The sequence below is a fragment of the Microcaecilia unicolor genome, chromosome 3 (genome assembly GCF_901765095.1).
Source record: "Microcaecilia unicolor chromosome 3, aMicUni1.1, whole genome shotgun sequence".
In the NCBI taxonomy this organism is placed as follows: domain Eukaryota; kingdom Metazoa; phylum Chordata; class Amphibia; order Gymnophiona; family Siphonopidae; genus Microcaecilia; species Microcaecilia unicolor.
The window spans coordinates 451,225,075-451,242,590 of record NC_044033.1 but is presented as its reverse complement, the minus strand read 5'-3'; the positions used below and the strand labels follow the sequence as shown (position 1 = coordinate 451,242,590).

Here is a 17,516-nt window from a genome sequence, read left to right as displayed (position 1 = left end):
AAAAGATGGGCGTCCTTCTCTTTCGAAAATGAGCCTGATAGTGTACTTAGCTTGCAATTATATACTAAAGAAACAAAGAAAAAACAACAGACTCATCTGGTATTTGAACCCACTCAAAGCGCATCATACCCCTCAGATTAGCAATGAACTGTGAAAGTCTGACTCGATTTTAGACTCTCAAGTCATTAAAAAAAGCATAAATATATCAGAGTGGTTCAAGTTACTTCAAGGAAGATTTTTTGCCAATGATTGAGCAAAAAGGGTGAGCTGAAAAGCTCTTGGAGGCTTTTTCCTTCCTGTTGAATATTTTGTTACACATTATTAAAAGTTTAGAACATGAAAAGATTATAACAAGAATTAAGTGGAGTATTTTTTATTATTTTGATTAGGATTTTCCTTTATTCTATTTCCCTAGTCCAGGGTGTAATCAAACACGTTCATCAAAATTCCCATTTTCCCCAATTTCATTTTTTCCGCTCTTTTCCTCCTTTCCTTGGTAAATCTATAGGGTATAATATTCAGCCAGTTGGCTAACTTACCTAAAGTTTATCAGGATATTCAGCGGGATCTAACTGGTTAAGTCTTCCACTGAATATAACTAGTTAAAGTTATCTAGACAACTGAATTTCAACACTGTCTGGTGAGGCTAAAACCATACAACTGGAATGGTCTATATGCCACCTTCTCATAGCCAGAAAAAGTCTGTCCAGATGACTCAGTCACTAGAGGTGGAATTTTCAAATGCCAAGATTTATTTGGATAACTTACCCAGGCAAATCTTATGAGTGCTGACCACATGAATCACAGTAATACCAAGAAGATGTGATCAAAACTACAAATACAAGCAAGTGATACTCATCCTTGCAGGGTCCAGTGAATCCATACATACTTACATATTGCACAAGTGTATTGTATCTTTATATGTTGGCATATCAAATACATGACATTAAAAAAAAGTAATCCAACATCTAACCTTTATCTCATTTCCTGCTTCTGTCAAGCAAGTTGCAGTACAGTATATTTGCACTGGAATGCAAGAGAGCTATTAATGAATACACCCCCATGCTGAAACCATTACCTTCCTTCTTCCATTCCCAGACATATCGTGGGGATATCTGAAACTTTTGGGGCCTCGTTTTCTGAATAGGGGACATCATTTAATTCTCTTTGCTTCTCATCTTCAGGGATGTACACCATGCAAAGAATGCGTGACTCCACATTGAAACATTCAATGACCTTGGGGCTGCAGTTCTGAAGCGAGACAATGGCAATCTGACCCATCTGATTAGTACAGCTGCCAACCTGAAACACACAGACAAGAAAGGATGACTGCATTTAACAAGGTAATATACAGCAGCAAAAGGAATCCTATTTAGAAGGAATGGATCCAAAGAAGCTTAGTGGAGATTAGGAAGCAAAACCGGTAATTGGGAAGCAAAGCCAGTACTGGGCAGACTTCTATGGTCTGTGCCCTGATCATGGCTGAATAGATTTGGATGGGTTGGGGTGAAGCATTTCAGGAAGGAATGGATCCAAAGAAGCTTAGCGGAGATTAAGAAGCAACACTGGTTATTGGGAAGCAAAGCCAGTACTGGGCAAACTTCTACGGTATGTGCTCTGATTGTGGTTGGACAGATTCAGCTTCAGAAATTTTAGAACAAGGACAGTGCTGGGCAGACTTCTACAGTCTATGCCCTGAAAATGGCAAGGACAAATCAAGACCAGGTATACATATGAAGTATCACATACCTTATGCAATGAATTTCTTTTTGGGCAGACTGGATGGACCATACAGGTCCTTATCTGCTGTCATCTACTATGTTACTATGGAGCTCATTTTCAAAAGAGAAAAACGTACAAAAAGTGGCATAAATCTGCATTTGGACGTTTTTCTCACAAAAACGTCCACATTGGTATTTTCAAAACCAATTTTTTTGACGTTTTTAAATGAAGTCCGTCAGAAGTGCATTCAAATCACATGGGGGTGTGTCAGGGGTGTATTAAAGGCAGGATCTGAGCATTCCTAACAATTTGGACATTTTTCAGTCATAATGGAACAAAACAAAACCGCCCAGGAGTAAAACTAAGACGTTTTGAGCTAAACGTTTTTTTATAACGAATAAGGCACAAAAGGGTGCCCTAAATGACCAGATGACCACTGGAGGGAATCAGGGGTGACCTCCCAATACCTCTCCAGTGGTCACTGACCCCCTACCACCCCCCACAAATGTGAATAAAAATATGATTTAGCAACCTCTATGACAGCTTCAGATGTTAGAGCCAGGTCAATTACAGCAGCATGAAGGTCCCTGGAGTAGTATAGTGGTCAGTACAGTACACCATGGAGTGGGGGACTCTGGTCCCTATCTCTCTCTACCTGTCACATTTGTGGTGGAAACTGTAAGTCCTCCAAAACTCACCAGAAACCCACTATATCCACATATAGGTGCCCCCTTCACCCATAAGGACTATTGTGTACAGCTGTGGGCAGTGGATTTTGAGGGGCTCAGCAGACAAGATAAGGAAGCAATGGTGAGATGTGTACCTGGGAGCATGCTTTTGAAGTCCACTAGGGTGCCCCATTAATCTCCTGGGATGTCTGGGAGACCAGTCTACTAAAAATGCTGGCCCCTCCTACATCCCAATGGCTTGATTTTCTATGTTTTCACTTGGACGTTTCTGTTTTGAAAATGAACCAAAAAAACAAAATGTCCAAACCACAAAACCTTTTTAGAAACAGTATTTTCTAAAACAAAAGATAGATGTTTTTCTTGTTGAAAAATGAACTTCTTTCTTATTCAGATTTTGGACGTTTTGTGCAAAACGTCTAAAGTAGGACTTAGACGTCATATCGAAAATGCCCCTCTATATGTATCATTTAGAACAACCCCCCTCTCTTTTTTAATTTTATTTATAAGAATTTAATTTTACAAGCACTAAAATAACTTGCCAGAAATACAGACAAAATAATACAAGAATGATTTCAATCAGGTAATTATAAACTCTTCCTTAGACCACAAAATAGGGAGAGTGAAACAAGACAATGTGGTATTAACCTGATTATTCCCAGTTATTTATTATCTGAATCATTATTCCACATTGATCGTCTGGTTGGCTTCTTCAAATCCAAAACGGTGTATAGTCAATTTATGTTGTTGGAAAACCCCCTCCCCTCTTTTTAAAAAGTACAAAATTCATTCCTCATATACAGTAAGTGATGGTAAAATTACTCAAGACTGGCCATATAAATTGCACAATTTTCAAATCATTGGGTCACCCTTTTGCTAACAACCATAATGGACGTGCTCTCTGTACAATCCTAAATTTCAGTCTTGTTTAGTCTCACAGTGAAGTAATTTTCAGACACCCATAGTTGTGCATCCAATTACCTTGAAAATTTAAGTGAGCAGGTAGATGAAATAGCTTCTTATTTAGATGGTCATCTATAATCTCTTTTTAAACAATTTTCCTCACTGATGCAAAATGGGAGAAACTCTGAACAAGTGGCCCAGAAGTAGTAAAGGTGGTTTGACAGACACTGTTTCTTCCAGTTATTTTATGGCAAGAACTGAAACACTTTCTAGGCAAAAACAAAGTTTGTAAGATACATCTGAATATTTTTAATAGAAATGAAATTCTTAAACAAGGGGCTTTCGAATGAGGCAGCCTTGGTAATAGCATTAAGCACTATTCTTATCTTCAGAGGAAGGCTTAAGATATGTGGAATTGCCCTTTCCAACGAGATGGAGCTCATTTTGGGTCACAAGGAGTGCCAGACGTTTGCTCTCTTTTTGTGAAAATTTCTGTTCCGACATTGGGTACTGTATATATTATAAGACATGATCTGCGAGCACATAGATGCCCAGGTCATTGCCAGCAGGGCCCATCTACATGTATGCTTTAGAAGAAAGGCGAGAGAGGGAAGATATAAGTAGCTGTTCTGTTGATAAGCACTAATAGGTAGGATTGCAATTGTCAAAGCTATCTGCCCAGATAGATCAGCCCCTCTGGAATGTGTCCTCACTTGAGTTGTCTAAATGTAGGTGTATAGATGTCTGGACACACTATGATAAGGAAAAACTGGTCACTTTAAGTGTGGCAAATGTGTCATCTGTGCTGTAACTATTGAAACTACTTCTTTGTGGGATAATAATAAGAAATGGATTTTGTTGCATCATTGCACTTGATGTACCTCTAAAGCAGTGATATATTTGATCTGCTGTCCTTGTAATTTGAGATACATTGGCCAAACTAAACGGATGTTGAAGACACATTCAAGCATAAGCATTATATTTCTACTGGTAAGGTAGCGGCTCCTTTAGTAAAACACTGTTAAGATTTTTAACGTACATTTGATCAACTGAAATGTTTTGCAATTGATTTGATTCCAGACAAAGGTTGGAGGGATGATATCTCTAGTTTTTTACATCAAACAGAGCAAAGTTGGATCTACAGTGGGAAGCTGTCCATCAAAATGGGAAGCTTTCTATTGATTGGTTGGTTTTTTATACTGAGTAATGTCATCACATTTGCTACTTTTTGTGAGTATTTTTAACATAGTATCACCATTTTGTAGTCTTTTTGTGAAACAGTTTGACTTTTCCTCCTGAAGAAAAATATGAAATGGGGGGGGGGGGGGGGGGGGGGGTTCCCAGTCCCAGTCCCTGTCGAGGACGAGGATTTATATCCAGTGTTTCGGTGTTGAGCTGAGTATTGACTACATAAAGAAGTGCCCGTGGTGCTTTGGGAGTTTTTCAATGGTCCTACAGCTGTGAAGACAAGGGTCCCGTGCACATGGATTTTGTACTGTTTTTGGTTTTGCCTTAGACTATTGCAACTTGCTTCTCACAGGTCTCCCACTTAGCCATCTCTCTCTCCTCTTCAATCTGTTCAAAATTCTGCTGCATGACTAATATTCTGCCAGTGTCATTATGCTCATATTAGCCCTCTCCTCAAGTCACTTCACTGGCTTCCTATCCGTTTCCACATACAGTTCAAACTCCTCTTATTGACTTATACTTGCATTCACTCTGCAGCTCCTAAGTACCTCTCCACTCTCATCTCTCCCTACATTCCTCCCCAGGAACTCTGTTCACTGGGTAAATCTCTCTTATCTGCACCCTTCTCCTCCACCGCTAACTCCAGACTCCATTCCTTTTATCTTGCTGCACCATATGCCTGGAATAGACTTCCTGAGCTGGTACGTCAAGCTCCATCTCTGGCCATCTTCAAATCTAAGCTAAAAGCCCACCTTTATGATGCTGCTTTTAATTCCTAACCCGTATTCACTTGTTCAGAACCCTTATTTTATCATCCTCACTTTTAATATTCCCTTATCTCTTATTTGTTCTGTCTGTCTGTCCTAATTAGATTGTAAGCTCTGTTGAGCAGGGACGGTCTCTTCATGTTCAAGTGTACAGCGCTGCGTACGTCTAGTAGTGCTATAGAAATGATAAGTAGTAGTATAGATATTGACTTGGATAATATACAAATATTTACTTGGATAATATTTCAGCTTTATTAGAACAATCCTTGGATAACACCGCAGAAAACTACTCTCATTGTTTCTTTTGTATTTGAGCAAGATCTAAATGCCATTATGAGACTTTAAGAATATTAATACCCTCTTTGGAGGGGAAAAAGTATGGATATATATTGTGATGTTACAAAGCAAACCCAACAGAAAAGGAACGTTTTTGTAACAATGAAGAAAAGGACATTGAAAGTAGGGGGTGGGGGTGGGGGGGGGGGGGGGTCCTTTTTCCTAGCATATCCATGTAATTGCATTGTAAAAATGGATATGACAAAATATGTTTCATTCACCAGATCAGCTAAAGTCATTTCTAGATATGAGACAACTGAAATAACATCTGTATCTTTAATGGGAGGAATGCAGCTTGTTTTGTTTAAATTAATAATTATATGTATGAAAACTTCTCTATTCATTTCACCTCCCCCCCAATTTTGTGGTGTGAGAAAGCGAAATGTTGTTTCCTAATGTTGATGTAATTTTTATTTAGTAATTTCCTGGCTGTATTTCACTAACAAGATTATTCTTGTTAATAATTTGAAATAAAGAAATATACAATTAAAAAAAAAAAAGAAATGATTAGTAGTAGTAATAGCTCTTAGTGCCGGGATCCACACCCAGTTTTGGGTGCGAGGATTTACAGCAACTGAAACCTGGTGTAAATCCTTGTGCTTAAATTAGGCGCAGATCTGCCGTATTCTGTAATACTGCATGCAAATTCTGGGAATGTCCCAATTCAGTATTACTGTAATCCAACAGAATAGGTAGAATATATTATCAACCAAAAGCGTATCTTTCTACCTTATTTACAATGTGTTTGCAAGCCACTTTGGCATCCCCTGGGCAAAAAAACTGACAATGACAAAAAACAAAAAATGTGGAGAAAAAAAGACATCAGATCTTACAGAAACACCTCTTTGTCAAAGGACAAGCCTTTAGTATAATGAGGGAACCATATCAGTCATGTGTCTTCAAAAAAAACTCCACAAAACTATTTTACCACTGGCTTAACCATGTGCTCTACAAACACTTGTAAGGAGACCTAAATCGCCATTTTTGAACCAGAGTGAATTGGAGACGGCGAGATGTAAAGAGCTTGGACTGTCTTTTATTTTGGAAATATTCCCCTGAAGCAGCTATATTGTAGCAAAACAGGGCGACCCTGTCGGGACTTTATGAAAGTGTGGAGTACATTGTACGCGAGACTGGATTCATAATAGAAAGTTGGACAATCTTTCAGCCGAGATAAGTACTCTTTCCAAGCTTTGTTAACTGTGTTATTTAGGTCTCCTTACAAGTGTTTGTAGAGCACATGGTTAAGCCAGTGGTAAAATAGTTTTGTGGAATTTTTTTTGAAGACACATGACTGATATGGTTCCCATATTATACTAAAGGCTTGTCCTTTGACAAAGAGGTGTTTCTGTAAGATCTGATGTATTTTTTCCTCCACATTTTTTGATTTTTTTCATTGTCAGTTTTTTTGCCCAGGGGATGCCATAGTGGCTTGCAAACATAATGCCCCAATTCACCCATGCCCCTCCCATGGCCAAGCCCCCTTTTTGGATCCACACAAAAGAATTTGAAATGCGCATCTTTATAAAATACTGACTAGGAAGATGAATGCATAAATTCAAATTGTTGCCAATTAGTGCCAATAATTGATTGCTAGTGTGCATTCATTGGTGCTAGTTGGCTTAATAGTGGCTTAAACTGCATGTGCAAATTGGATGTGCACCACATACAGAATTTGAGGGTAAGTGATTTTATTTTTCAGATCAACGGCACTTCTTATATAATAACTAGTAAAAAAAGGCCCGTTTCTGACACAAATGAAATGGGCACTAGCAAGGTTTTCCTCGGAGTGTGTATGTTTGAGAGAGTGTATGTGAGAGTGACTGTGTGTGAGAGAGAGAGTGTGAATGTGCGAGTGTGTGTGTGTGAGAGAGAGACAGTGAGCCTGGGTGCGAGTGTGTCTGTGAGAGAGAGAGTGTGTGTGAGAATGAGAGTGTGTGCAAATGCGTATGTGAGACACAGTGTGAGAGAGAGTGTGTTTCACACAGATACAGTGTGAAAGAGAGAGAGTGTGTGTGAGACACAGACTCTCTGTGAGACTGAGTGTATGAGACCAAAAGAGTGTGTGAGTGACTGTGTGACACAAAGTGTGAATGTGATACAGTGTGAGACAGAGTGTGTGAGAGTGAGAGAGAGAAAAACATTGACTCAGAGAGTGTGTGTGTGACAGAATTACCTCCCCCCCCCTCTCTCTGACGTCTGAGCGTTACTGTGCAGGACGCTGAGCTCTGGCTGTGCTTCAAGGAACTGACCAATCCTATTTAATAGAATGCACCTCCAACATTCTGAAGCCGAGAAACCTCGTGTGATTGGTCACTTCTGCTTGTGACGAACCCGGAAGTACATGATGTCAATTCAGGAGATGGATACAGAGAGCAGGAATGCCTCAGCCATGCAGTCAGCTTCAGAATGTTGGAGGTGCGTTTTATTATATAGGATTCTCACCTCCAACGTTCTGACTTGCCTGGGACCGTGGCTCATTCCGAGTTGGTCTGCTAGGCCCCGTAGATCAGGCTGACATCACCATAGCCATTATGATGTCAACGTCAGAACCCGGGGGGGGGGGGGGGGGAAACATGCTTCACAGCTGATTCATGTCCAGAGGAGGGTCACTGAACATGGGTGGCTGGAGGGGGGAGCAGGGGAGAGAGGAGGGTCGCTAGACATGGGTGGCTGCAGGGGGGGCAGGGGGTCATTTGACATGGGTGGCTGGAGGGGGCAGGGGAGAGAGGAGGGTCGCTGGACATGGGTGGCAGGAGGGGGGCAGGGGAGAGAGGAGGGTCGCTGGACATGGGTGGCTGCAGTGGGTGCAGGGGGAGAGGAGGGTCGCTGGACATGGGTGGCTGCAGGGGGAGAGGAGGGTTGCTGGACATGGGTGGCTGGAGGGGGGCAGGGGAAAGAGGAGGGTCGCTGGACATGGGTGGCTGCAGGGGGTCACTGGACATGGGTGGCTGCAGGGGGGGCAGGGGAGAGAGGAGGGTCGCTGGACATGGGTGGCAGGAGGGGGGCAGGCAGAGAGGAGGTTCGCTGGACATAGGTGGCTGCAGTGGGCACAGGGGGAGAGGAGGGTCGCTGGGCATGGGTGGCTGCAGGGGAGCCGAGGAAAACCTTGCTAACGTCCGTTTCATTTGTGTCAGAAACGGGCCTTTTTTACTAGTATACAAATGTTGCTAAATGGCCACAGTCATACATTTAAAATCAGATAAGGATCTGCATCAATGAAATTCACCCACTAAGGACTAGATGCCATATATCACACCTAAAAAATCGGCGCCGAAATGAAATTCACCTAAACACATTTTATAAAGAATGCCTTAATTTAGGCATACTTTACAGAATAAACCTAAATTTCCATGTGGTATACGCTGAGTGCCAGTCTGCACGATTAAATTTAGTTGTGGGCAGTTATGCCAAGTAAAACCTGGTATAAATGCTGATGCCTAAATTAGACACGGACTGGGTATATTCTATAATGAACACAGATTTTAGAAACGCCCATGAACCCGCCCATTCCACGCTCCCTTTTCAGCTATGTGACATAATTTATGTGCATCACGCTACAGAACATGCTTAGTGCGTAGAGCGTGTAAATTCTAATTAATGCCAATTAATGCTGATATTTGCTTGTTAACATCCAATCCTCAGCGCTGATTACCTTCTTAATCAATTAGATTATGCGCAATGTTATGGAATATGATTTGGTTTCCATGCGGAAATCTCAGCGCGATATATAGAATCTGGGGGTAAATAGATAGCTAAGTTCAAACATGCAAATAGCAGGTAAAACTTTAAATGGCTAAGTTATATGTAGATTTTCAGTGGTGCCTCTTGGATACATTACACTCACAAAAATATATTTAAAGTTATGCAGTTCATGGATTACTGAAAATTAACCTTTAAATACAAATTGCAAGACAGAAAATGCATATTCATTAAATCAAAATGTGCATGTACCTAGCATTTGGTGCTAACTTTATTTACCAAATAACGTGGCAGTATTTTTAGGTACTATTAAAAATATACTAAAACAAACTTAACAGGTTAACATGCAGTTTTTGCATACTAAACTCACCCACAGAAAACCATGATCCACAGTAAGGAACTCTGTCTGATCTTCATTACTGATGTAAGGTTCAGGATTATAAACACCACATTCAACCTTAAGACATTTAGAGAATCTGATTAATATATAAACAGTATTTCTATTTACATCAGCATCACCACATGAAAAATAATTTCAGCACTTTTTAAACCACATACAATTAAAATGAAACCAGTTAACAGGATTTTAATAGGAGCATATGTGGATGCTACTAGTGTAGGATCTAAAGGTATCTTTTAAAGTGAGATTAACACAATAGAAACGGTCTAGTTTCAGTGAAAGTGTAGGTTCTATGCTCCCCCCCCCCCCATGAAGGGCATATTGAGGATATCAGCCTGAACCATTTTGCTATGCTATCCCCCCCCCCCCCCCACACCTTCAGGAGTGACCACAGTAGTATAGTCCAGTTCTGCGACTCCACAGAATATTCTGATTAGAGGGTGTTGGAGCAAGAAGAAAAAGGTCTGTCTTCTTTCTTAAGCTGTTGCATGGAAGGAAGAGAAAACGGGCTACTCTCCTCCTAGGATCATCAGCAGATGGAAAGTGAAACTGTCTCTGGTCCTACACTCAAGTGGCTGTACAGGACTGAACAATATTCCTGCAATGGTGCTTCTGACATTCCTACAGCTGTTCTGGAGGGCTCCAACCATGGAGTAGGGATTATTCCTACTCTGAAGAGTAAACCTCATGTTCTAAGCCTGTCTCTTAATGGGAGAAATGTTATTTGAGGGTCTGCACAGAAACTGTGAGAAGTGTGTGTCAGGTGCCTATACAGAGGTATTCAGCCATGGGAAAGGTGGAAACAAGAACGAATGAAAATGCCCAACTGGTGCTTTATCCATGGAAATATAGAGGAGGAGAACTGAAAAGACATGAAGAGGGAAGATTCAAGCATTTAGAGTAATGGGTGCTGGAAGCGTCCTTGGGGAGTTAGGGAGCCCAGTAGAAGCCTAAAGTGAATTCTATTGCAAAGGAAGGAAAGCAGGATGTCCGAGAAGAGTGTACAAGTGAAGATTTATTTATCTACTTGAGATAATTTGATATATAATTTGAGATAATTTGATATACAATACGCGATCTAATCAACTTTCGGAAATCACTGAAGACTTCTCTCTTCAACAAAGCATACTATAACGATCCATCATAAGAACTGTAACGCATTAACGATTTATCTGTTATTCTGAACGTGACCTCTTCATACTCTATTATGTCACCCATGCTCTTTTTGTAATACTAATTGTATCTTTTACTCTGGAATGGTGATTGCCATGACGTAACAATATAAGCCACATTGAGCCTGCAAATTGGTGGGAAAATGTGGGATACAAATGCAACAAATCAATCAATAAATAAATACCACCCGATCTGAGTGGTTTGCAATAAAAGACAATAAAATAAGATAAAGGACTCTATTCTATTTTTGTGCTTCTATGCTGTGATGTTGTAACTCAAATTGCCACTACTGAACTGTTCAGCTTGAAGAAACCTCTCTCTTTTTGGAAACCCACAAATGTATCTGCAGTGACTACATGAAGTACTTAAATCATACACCGTAGGTCCTAAAGCAAAGAATTTCTTCAACACATCTAATAACCTACATCAGTGTCTGGAGAAGGTTTGTGGGACTTAGTCCTGGAATCTAGTGAGCCCTCCATCTAAGAGAGATACTCAGGAGAGAAAATGGGCTAAAAACTCCAAAGTGTTTTTCAACAACAAGAAAGGCAAGTACAACAACTATCAGCAGTAAATATGAGAAACAGACCATACTCCACATATCTTGGCTTTGGAGTGAAGTTCATTATTGTCATGGAATGCAAAAAAGTAATGTATTTGGAGATACTGGACCTATAGAATACATCCCATAGAATTTAGTAGCATAGTGAACAATGGCAGTTAATCCACCTACAGGATCACTTGGCTCATCCAGTCTAAGTTGCTCCTTTTAAAATGCTCCTAGCTAGCAACAGCAAGACGCCAAAAATCAAGATCAGGGTGGCTCACTGGAGGCACACCTTTCCCTCACCCCTCTCAATCCTGTCTTTAGTCTTATATACTATTCTCAAAAAAACCCAGAGTGGTTTGCAGCACAATTTTAAATAAGAATTAAATTAGCATACAGGTTACAAATATCTTAAAAATAACACAAGTACGTCAAATGTTGCTGCGATCGGTCGAGCGGGTCTGACAGAAGGAAGAGAGCAGTGGTGCCTTGGGCTGCATTCTCCTCCTTTGCCATCTGCTGCCAAGTGTCACACTTTCTACTATGCCAAGCAATTCAAAGTTCAACTACAGGTCTAGCAGCAAAGAAGGACAATGCAGCCTGAACCTCCACAGGGCCGCCAAGAGGGGGGGCAGGGGGAGCAAAATTTCCCAGGACCTGGCCTCCAAGGTGGGCCCAGTGCCTGCCTGATGCTAGCATGGATCTCCTGCTCCTGTTTGCCGCAGAGCAATTTTGTCACACTATTGAGTTAACTCTGCTCTGCCGGCCACAGGTCCTTCTTCCTGCTGCATCCTCCCTCCTGTGTAAAGTACTTATTGTTTGAACAAGGCAGGAAGAAGGACGTGTGCAGTGTAGCACAGCGGAGCAGGAGAGGAGACAAGTAAACAGGCCTGGAGTAGGAGCATGCGCAGGCCTATGTAGGGGGAGGAACTGCAGGGGTTGTGCCCCAGGCCCGGCTTTGTCTCTCGGCAGCCCTGACCTCCACAGCTTTCTTCCTCTTGCTCATCAGATCAATTCAGTAATGGTGGGAATCAGTGGAAGAATCAGAACAACAGATGGGTCTGACAGAAGGGGGCAAGATAGGCAACTGGCTAGGGGGATGTGGGAGGACTGACTGGAAAGGAAGAAAAAAGAATAGAAAAATGTCCAGGGAGGACAGACAGTGAGGGAAGACTGATTGTGGAAGTGAGACATAAGATCCATGAGAAGGGGAAGTGAGACGTGGGAGTGGATGGAGACAGCTGGGTGAGAGCCAGCATCAGTTGGGGAAGTTTGCAATGAGGAAGTGAAATATGGTATTGACTGGAGAAGGCTGAGAGCTGAGAAAAAAAGGGGACTAATTGCGGAGAGCAAGAATGGGGATTGGCCTTAGGGGCTGGAAGGGAGCTAGGGGATCAGATGTGGCGGCTCAAGATGATGTTCAGAGATAGTGAATTACTGCTATCTATCTATAAGACACCAGGGATTGGTTAGGCGTTAAGAGAGGGCATATTGCAGTGGAAGGAGGTGGAAGAAGAGATAAAAGGTGAGAAAGATGACCAGAGGTATGGAGGGAGACCAGGACTGGAACCATGGGAGGGACACCTCCCTCTTTTGCTCTTATATTATCTTCTCTCCATTTTCTTCCTCCCCCTCTTGGAACCTGCCTCTCCATCTCCTCCACCACTGCTGTCCATTTCTCTTCCTTGACATCTCTTCTCCCATCCCTGATATATTCTCTTCTTCCCATGAACCAATACTTGAAATCCTGCACCCATAACATTCCAAAAGGTACACAGTGAATTATCATATCCTGCGGTATGCAACCACCGCAGTCAGCCTTTGATTTGACACTGGCTGACAAGAGGGGGTTTCCATACCTGGACATTCAGTGCTTGAATCCAAACACCAGGTGATGCTGAGTATCTAAATACAACCTGGATGCCAACAGTTATCCGGGTATAGAAGATATTCAGACTGGTACCAGGAAAACTAATTGGCTCATTTTCAAATTCAACAGGGCCGATATTCAGACCACGGGAGTTAGCCTAACTCCCGCGGTCAGCATTAAATCTACATATTCAATACTGGGCTGTTTCCAGTGACCGGAATTGAATATCCAATTTATTTTTGGCCGGTTTGAAAATAACCGGCTAAGTGGAAATTCAAACTTAGCCAATTATCTTTAAACTGGTCAAAGATATTCCATGTATTGAAGTGGCAAAATATAGCTCCTAAAATAGGGCTGGAAATTGGCAGGTGGCCACTATCCAGCGGGAGATGGTTGGCTATCCCCCGCTGAATATTGCTGGATATTCGGTTATGAGGCATTTAACTGGCCAGATACTGATTCTGGCTGGTTAAATGCTTTTGAATATTGGGGGGCATGTGCCTTTTCAGCAATTTTTCTCCCATGCCAAATTTCATTCTGCTCCATTTAATTTTCAGAGTTATTTTGCCTCTGACAGACATGGAGAGTCAAACAATTTTTGATCCCGTTCACATAGGGGCCCTTTTACTAAGCTGTGCAGGCACCTATGCGCACCCAACACGTGTCAATTCAGAGTTACCGCCTGGCTACTGGGCGGTAATGTTGATTTTTACGCACGCCCACTATGCACACCAGAAAATAATTTTTATTTTTTGGCGCACGGCAGAAACCGGGCAGTAATCATCATTCTACGCAAAGACCATTACCGCTCGGTTAACAAGCGAGACCTTACCACTAAGTCAATGGGTGGCAGTAAGGTCTGAGGCCCAAAATGGACGCACCGCCAATTTTTATTTTGCAGCACATCCATTTTCAGCCAAAATTTCATTTTTGAGCACACTATTCTTACCAGCTTCCACTGGGTCATTAAGAAGGCATGGATGAAGGAGGTTAACCCACAAGGAATGGTGGTACCTTGGTGAGTAGACTGGCTGGGCCATTCTGTTTTTTTATGAGCTGTCATCTATTGTACAGCTTTGCCTTAATCTGGGAATATTTATCTATTTATTTATTTATACCCCACATTTTCCCCACAGACATGCAGGCTCAATGTGGCTTTCATAAACCAGAGAGAGAGAGATCTCCGGGTGGAATCAGATACAAATGAGAGTAATATAGTAGAAGGGTAAGAAAGAAAGAATACTTTACATAGAACAGTACAGAAGAATAGGACTAAACAGGATCCCCATATGCCAGCTGGCAGAGCCCAGAGTCCTACATTGTTCCCGATGAAAATGCTTTGGTAAACAGATGCTTTTTCAGCGCCTTGCGAAAGGTAAGGTAGTCTCTCAGACTGGTGATATCTCTAGGAAGTGCATTCCATAGTTGTGCGCTGATAAAGGGAAAGCTTGACGCCTGAATAGATCCGTGCTTACAGCCTTTCCAACTGGGGTAGTGCAAGGTGAGGTATAATCTTGAGGACTGGTCAGCATTTCTGGCTGGCAAGTCAACCAGGTTCAGCATGTAACTTGGGACAACCCCATGGAGGATTTTGTGAACCATGGTGCAAACCTTGAATTCCATACGCTCTTTGATCGGAAGCCAGTGAAGTTTTATCTATCTACAAGTTTTATGTGGGTTGTAAAGAGTCAGTAATAAAGAAACTGCAGATAGAATACGGCAGCACGTTTAATTTTTAAGATATCACAATATGAGAGCACATCACCTTTGTTATGCGCATTGCAGTGGCTCCCAATTAAGGCACGTTTGGCTTTTAAACTTTGTATACTGATCTATCAAATATTGTTTGACAGGGTTCCAGGTTATATGTAAGATCTAGTGGAACTGGCGATTCGAAATGCTGTATTGGGCTCTGGGGATTATTTGTTCTTCATTTCCAGAGTTGTAAGAACTTGGTCTATAAATCAGTTTTTTCTGCTGGGCTTGTTTATCAGGGAACTAACCGTTCCCAAGGATATCAGAAGCATAAATAATTGTTGTTTCGTAAATGGCTGAAAACTTTTCTGTTTTGGAAATTTTCAGTAACAGGCATCTTTTTTAAGTGATCCTCAACTGTCTTAGGGGTTCTTTTACTTAGGCAGGCTGGCGTTTTTAGCGCGTGTTAAAAATAGATGTGCACTAAACGCTAAAGATGCCCATAGGAATACATTGGCGTCTTTAGCATGTGCTAAAAATGGCAGCGCGCCTTAGTAAAAGACCCCCTTATATTCTTGAATATTGTAATTATAATGCTGACTGTAAGCCACATTTAACCAGAAAACATATCCTCTGGATAATGTGGGATATTACAGATACAAAATATTTCTATACTGCTAAAACCACCAGGTTCATAGCGGTTTACAATAAGTAAAAAAAAAAAAAAACAAGGCCATATCTTGAGAAGAATAATACAAACCCAAATAACTGACATCAAACTAATTCTAAACAAATCTCTTAAAAAGATGGGGTTTCACATTTTTCTTAAATTGAGAGTAAGATGATTGTACAGTAAAACAAACATAAAAATCACCCCAGAGACTAAATGTTTGAACTGCTAAATATCTATCACTGTAAATCTCTTTACACCCTTAACAGATGGGAAAAGCAAAAAGTAAATCATGGCACATTCTTCTGTTTCTAGCTTTAGAAATAAAATCTACATGAGCTATCAAATATCTCGGACATTCACCATTCAGAATTTGGTATAAAAAGCAGAAGAATTTGAACCTAATCCTCGCCTCAACAGGCAACCAGTGCAATTCAATGAGGTATAAAGAGATTTTCTCATATTTCTTCTCCTGCTTCTCTAAAGAAAAAAAAAATCAATCTTATTGCAATGTTCTGAATTGTTTGCATACGCCAGATAACTTGTTTAGGTGCGCCCAAGTAGATGAGGTTGCAATAATCCAATTCTGACAAAAGGTTCACCTATAACATAGTAACATAGTAGGTGACGGCAGAAAAAGACCTGTACGGTCCATCCAGTCTGCCCAACAAGATAAACTCATATGTGCTACTTTATAATCTAAACTGTTCAAATTCAAAGAACTTTCTTATGTGTCTTAAAGTTCGCATAGGGAATAAAGCACTCTTTGTCAGAGCATTAATTTGAGAATCGATACATACATTTTGGTTGATATAAACTTCTAATATCTTTATTACAGGATATAGAGTATATTTAGTTTGACCTACTAGTATATGGTCCACTGGAGGGTCAGCATTATTATCAAGAAGAAACAATTTGGTCTTATCAGTATTTAACTTCAGATAAGTGGTAGTAAATGAAAATTATTTCCTAATAATGACCACTATCACATCACAAAATGAAAATTTTACAGGAAATGAGTAACTATTTGTTGAAGACTGCATTTGTGAAGTTGAAGCAATAAATATGCCAAAGGAAGTGCACTGCAGAATCAACTTTTAGAAAACAAGGTGAAATGAGGTATCCAAAATACAGACAAGTAAAAACTGGCTAGACATTCAGCTGATCCATTAAATTAATACAAGCTTTGCTATATACAGACATCTGCAGGCAATTAAAGAACCATTTATACTTTTGGGCTTGCAATATACATTCCATATATGGCAGACATTCACAGGAAAAGAAAAATTTCTCTTTCTAAAATGATTGTGCTATTGAAATGAGCATGGCATCATACGTATGGGATTCAGAAGTTTTCTCAAAGGGGCCTCCCAAATCTGGGAGTTCTAAAGCTTTGATACTGATTAGCAAGCCTCCCAACTACTGTCAGCTGTTTGCTACTGTCACGGCTGTGCCCCTGCATCCAGACTCACCTTTTTTCAGTGGTCAGGGTGTGCGGCTTCTCCAGACTGCCTTGTTCGTGCATTGAGGCATTTGTTGCCTGTTTCCCTGTTATCCAAGCCTCACTCTGGTGTTCCTGCATCCAAGCCCCACTCCAGTCTATCCAAGCCTTACTCTGGTGTTCCTGCATCCAAGCCTTTCCAGGGCACCAGAGGTTCTGACATCATCAGTGAGGACCTTTATAAGGAACTCTGGGACTTTCATGTTTGCCTTTGCAAGAGGTCTCTTAGCCTCGTCTTTGTCTTCCCTGTTTGGATGCAGTTCCTGCTTAGCTTTGTTCCTATGAGTCTTATCCCTGAATCCTTGCTCCTGTGTGTATTGTTTCTGAACCTTCTTCCTGAAAGCCTTACTCTTGCA

The 17,516-nt window shown here is 41.1% G+C and overlaps 1 protein-coding gene across 1 annotated transcript in view; it reads right to left on the bottom strand.

Moving 5' to 3' along the window:
- Positions 1–17,516, bottom strand: part of ARHGEF10 (Rho guanine nucleotide exchange factor 10) — a 205,784-nt gene that overhangs the window by 72,211 nt on the left and 116,057 nt on the right. Inside the window, exons 20-21 of the mRNA XM_030198941.1 lie at positions 9,675–9,761; positions 1,079–1,302 (exon numbers count right to left, since the gene is read on the bottom strand). Of these exons, the coding sequence (XP_030054801.1) occupies positions 1,079–1,302; positions 9,675–9,761 (311 nt within the window). The remainder of the gene's footprint in view (positions 1–1,078; positions 1,303–9,674; positions 9,762–17,516) is intronic.